Here is a 5,470-nt window from a genome sequence, read left to right on the forward strand (position 1 = left end):
TCCCCTTTGGCCTGTGTCAATTTTCACTTAACACATTGTCGAAAAATCTTAAGCAACCCTACTTAGGCAATCCCATCAACAGGGATTCAACTTTGGGCTTCGAGTGGTGGGGAAAAAACTTTTCCATTTTCCCGCCCACCTTTAGGCCAACTTTTCCAGGACGAAACACCGAGTCAGCAGCTTTAAAGCCGAATCAATTAATAACCTGTGCGTGTGTGTGTGTGTGGGATGTTTTTTGCCATTCGAGCAGCGCCTAAAAGCAGGCTCATTATATTTTGCATAAATTATATTACGATGGAGGCGAAACCCATTTGACATAAAAATTTACTGCACATGTTGTGCGACGAGATGAACAGACGAGGCGAACTTGATAAGCTCCGGGATAAAACCAATAAATTTATTGTCTCAAAGTTGGCCCTGGAGTCTGGGTTTGGCAGCTGCTTCTTTTGAGCCCTCGTCCTTTGTGTTAACGCTTCGTTAAGTCTGCGTTAATTTATGTGGGCGTGGCGGCTGCCTCTAGGCCAGGAGCCAAATGACTTTGATAAACCAAATTGTCTTGTCTCCGCTCCCGTTCCCGGGGAAAAGTTGTAGGCCGTTAAATCCGTTTCAGCCGGGGAAATCAATCAGCAAAGCAAATAAATACAATTAATGTTACATTACGCATACGCCGTGTGTTTCTCGGATAAAGAAAAGTCCTTGCTCCTTGCGAGAGAGGCTGTGGCATAAATTATGCCGAGCAGCAATTCTTTGCAATTTTATGCATGCCAACGAAAAGAAGGAAATGAAAAACCCGTCTCGTCTTTATGCAAGAGCACGGAAGGAAGAGCAGACGGCAGAAATATGAATAAAAAAAGGAAAATCAAATATGCACTCGCGTGAAAATTAATGCGACACGCTTCTCAAGCATCTCGCACTTGAGTCATTCAGACTCAGAGTTTTTCCCACTCCTCTTGGCCGTTTAACTTGTTTAATTGAAGGAGAAGCGGCGGCAAAATGGAAGAGCTAGGAAGCGGAAGTGGTAAAAACTTGTTGAAAAGTTGATGAGCAGTTTAAGGTTCCGGCTTGTGGTTTTTTGTAAAGTTAAAACAATACATAATTCAAGGCAAAGCAATTAGTGTTTCTGGCTCTACAATTCCTGAGAGGCATCAATCAATAAATGCAATACATTTTGATTGCAAGTAGACCGAAACGGTAACCGAGATAAAATCAATTGCAAACAGGCTTAATGGAGTCAAAAGGATACTCGTGTGTGTATGCAAATTTATTGAAAAACATTCAGAGCAATTTGCCCAGGCATTTAGAAGCTTTTAAATATTCTGTGCAAGACAGAAATCATTTTGAAATATTCAACCGGAAATGGAAGCACACTCAGCCGTATTTCCCCCACAGATTTCCTCAAGCTTTATTTGGGTTTGTAAAAACGCACATTTAAGTCGTTAAACTTAATGCTAATGGCGGCTATTTTTCAATGCCTGCAATCCGTAGACCATTAGCGGACCCTCAAATCATTTGTAACTTCCGCTAATTAGTGTTTTTCCGAAAGATAAAGCCTGGACTGCCCGATTTTCCTGCCATTCGACGGAGACATGTGGCCGCTACTGGTTCCAGTTTTCCTGCTGGTCAACGAGTCCAGCTGGATGAATTTCATCCTGGGCAGCATCTACAAGGATAATCCCTACGAAACGGTTCTGCTACTGAAACACAGCCAGCAGAACGATGCTTACGGATTGGAGAGGTTTCCCTATCCGGTTTTAAAGTTCGACGAAACGATGAACTTCCGTGTGAAAGGCAGTTTCAACAGCGAAATGCTCGTTCTCATCTGGCAGTCTGGAAACTCAACTTTGGACGCTGATTTGTGGCAGGCACTTGACCGTTCATTTCTGAATATGAGACAAGTAAGGGTAATACTCTTCAGGAAATGGGAGAAAAGCCCAACTATCGAAATTGCCAATACAGCACAGCATCTGCGTTTCCTTAATGTGGCTGTAATTGGAAAGCGAAAAAGGATATATCGACTACAACCATACGCTCCTCAAAAGTGGTTGGAAATAAACCCCGAACGATCACCAATCTTTACCAAAGTAAGAAACTTCTATGGCAGATATATACTTACTCTACCGGATCAGTTTCCACCCCGTTCAATTGTATATCGCAATCCGAAAACGAGAAATCTGCAAATGTCGGGTTACGTGTACAAGTTTCTTCTGCATTTCACTCAGAAGTTCAACTTTACTTTTCGCTGGCAGAGACCCATTAAACCAGGTGAGCATATAAGTCTGATTGAGCTTCGGAATATGACAATGAATGGTACGATTAATATGCCCATAAGTCTCTGTGGCTTTGAGCTTTCCACTGAGTTCGGGGTTTTCTCGAATGTTTTCGATTTGGAGGACTGGGTCGTTATTGTTCCGCGAGCCCTGGAAATTCCCACCGCCGATGTTTATGTGGTCATGGTTAGTGGTCAGTTTCTGATTGTCCTATTTATATTCTATGGCATTTTCACCATCCTGGACACTTGTTTTGGACCTTTATTGCTGCAAAAACGTGTGGATTGGTCGAATTTGGTTTTGAACGAGCGAATGATTTCGGGAATAATGGGACAATCCTGCAAAATGAGCGCCAAAAATACGATTAGTTCGAGGGTGACCAATGCCACTCTGTTTCTACTTGGGATGGTTTTGAGTACTCTATATGCAGCTCATTTAAAGACCCTGCTGACCAAGAGACCCACATCCCAGCAGATCACAAACTTTCAGCAACTCAGGGATTCCTCAGTTAATATATATTTCGATAAGGCCGAACAGTTTTATCTATTCAACGCTATGCAAGAGCGACCAATACATGTCGTAATGGATAAGTTACAGTTTGAGGCCACCAAGGAATTTAACGAGTTGAGGAGTCGCCTAAATCGATCGAATGCCTTTTCGGCACTGACATCTGAATGGCTTATTACGGCCAAGACACAGGAGCTCTTCAAACAACCAGTTTACACTATTCAACCGGAGCTGCAGATCGTCAGGATGAATGTGATGCTATCCTTCGTTATGCAATCCAACTCGATCTACGAACACGAATTAAATAGCCTGATTGGTCAGGTTCAATCAGCTGGAATTGTGCAGTTCTGGAAGCAGCAAACCCTGCGGGAAATGATCACCATGGGCATGATTTCCCAAAAGGATCCCTTTCAGTATATTCCCTTTCGGGAGTTCAAGGTGGGCGACCTGCTGTGGATTTGGATCTTGCTGGCCAGCTGCTTGGTCCTGGCCTTCTTCACATTCCTTTGCGAGCTCTTGGTTAATTGCTTCATTAAGACACCCAAATTGAGGCCCGAAAACCCCCGCCTTTAGCAACTGGCTGACTCGTTGGAAATTATGAATAAATTTATCAAAGCCTTTGATTTATTACAAGTGCGTGACCCGAAATTAACTTCCTAATTGGATTTTAATGCGTGCAAACTAATTAGTTTATTTTGAATAATTAAACGAGCTTAACTTTCGATCAATGCAATATAACGTGTGTTTTTGTGTTTGTCTAAAAGTAATTGGTGAAACGTTTCATTACATACTTATGATAGCTTAAATAAATTTTGCAAAAATCAATTGAGTGTACAAAAAAAAATTTTTTAAATTCGTAATACATATTTGGTGTTTAGCATTCATATTTATTATTCGGGAAAACACTAATAAAAACTATGAGCAAATGTAGAACTTATCAGAAAGATTTAAGCTTGTAATAAATTTAAGATAATAAATATTGATATTTTATCTTCTTAAGACAAAAATGTTATAAATCTTTAGAAAATCTAAGCCCTAATAAATGTTTATGTTCTATGTGCATAAAATAAAACATTTGTATTTCTTAAGCATATTAACAAATGGGCAATAAATTTTGATGCGTTGGTTTGACAATCTGCAAATACGAACTAAAAGTTTTCGAGCTTGTCAAATAACCCAGTTGGCCCATGGAAACTCTACACCCATGGCCCGCATTTTCCCCAACTAACTAATGGTGGGCAGCCCTTCTCCCTCACGTTGACATAAATCAAACATTTCGCCGGGATTACTTTCAAAAAATGTCACTCTGCTGTTGTCGTCGACGAAAAAGCGTTTGCTTAGTTTTTGTTTTCGACAGCGAGCCTCCGTCATTCAATCATCCGGGCTTTCGGTTCCCGGTTCCGGATTCCGGGAAGTACGCCCCCATAATTGACGTTTACGCTGGTTTATCTTTAAGGGAATACACTTTGCCAGACGGCCAGACGAGCTGGATTGCCAAGCTTATAGGCCAAGTAACGGGCGAATTACGGCTGACGACAGGATGTTTATGGCAAAATCAATATGCCAAAAGGCTTTAAGCGTATCCATGGCACTGAAAATTCACGAAATAAAGCCAGAGGCGAACAATCGAATTATTGATGCACTGCAAGCGGCGTAAAATTTTTAATTAAGCCGGACAACAATGTGCAGGCCGTAAACTGATTCCTGTGCCGAACGTATAGTAACCCATCCAGGCTCGTGACTAGTTGGAAATTTCGTGTAATGCAATATGCAAATTAGCGGCTAGTGGTCTCCGGACCACGCCCACCGCCCACCGTCCATCGCCCACTGCCGGAGGGCGGTCCACTCCCCTAATTGAACCACATTTCGGGGCTAATTGCAACAACGTGAAATGCGAAAACAGTCGAATTTCGAAATACGCCGATTTTGTTGCTGTCCACAACGATCTCTTTGGCTTCGGGGAAATCGACGTGGAAGCATTATCAGCATTTCATTTCAAAGTGGGCACAGTCAAAAATCTGAACATGCGAAATTTGAATAGGACAGCCATTTCATTTGCACGCTCAATTGTGAGATTAAAGTGCTGAATTTTAAAGTGCGGTAAGCAGAAACCTAAAAATATATTACATACTATCAATATAGGTTTAATTCTATTATTTCTTTATGTTTTTTTATTTAATAATTATTTATAATTTATGTTTAGCTATTTAATAATTATTATTAAATTTATAGGAATATTTATTAAATGCATTATGCATTTGTATCTTAATGTATTTAAAATTGTTTAAATCAATTTAATTACGTATAGCATCCCATTTGGCAATAAAAGGTAATAATAAATTCAATTTACGTCTTTTTCATTATATTTGCATCAAACACTATAAATTGATTTTAAATTAATATTGAAAATAAAATTTAAACCTTCCTGAATTAATTCCAGGCTATATCCCGTTATCCACTTAATCAAAACATTACACATCAATTTATTATTGAAGGCTTAAAAAAGAGATAAAAACAATTGTTAATTGTAATTATTCTGGCCACAAATTGGCCCATGCGTTAAATTACTCCTGTCTTCATCCGGAAAAGTCCAGTGAAACGGATTAAAGTGCTATCAAAATCGATGTGGAACAGACCACATGACACGTTAATTGAACTCGACCTGCGGGATACTTTAAATGTTTTAAATTTGAGTC

General features: G+C 40.0%; 1 protein-coding gene across 1 annotated transcript; it reads left to right on the top strand.

The window, feature by feature from the left end:
* Nucleotides 1-1,586: 1,586 nt before the first annotated feature.
* On the top strand, nt 1,587-3,347 carry LOC108087407. The gene has a single exon (XM_017184747.1). It carries the CDS (start codon nt 1,587-1,589, stop codon nt 3,345-3,347), a length of 1,761 nt encoding a protein of 586 aa, XP_017040236.1.
* The last annotated feature ends 2,123 nt before the right edge of the window (nt 3,348-5,470 follow it).

This window comes from Drosophila ficusphila, unplaced genomic scaffold (genome assembly GCF_018152265.1).
Source record: "Drosophila ficusphila isolate 14025-0441.05 unplaced genomic scaffold, ASM1815226v1 contig_106, whole genome shotgun sequence".
NCBI lineage: Eukaryota > Metazoa > Arthropoda > Insecta > Diptera > Drosophilidae > Drosophila > Drosophila ficusphila.

Bases quoted from the DNA above. Each gene is read 5' to 3' on its own strand.
- LOC108087407 (XM_017184747.1), top strand. From the start codon at position 1,587: ATGTGGCCGCTACTGGTTCCAGTTTTCCTGCTGGTCAACGAGTCCAGC.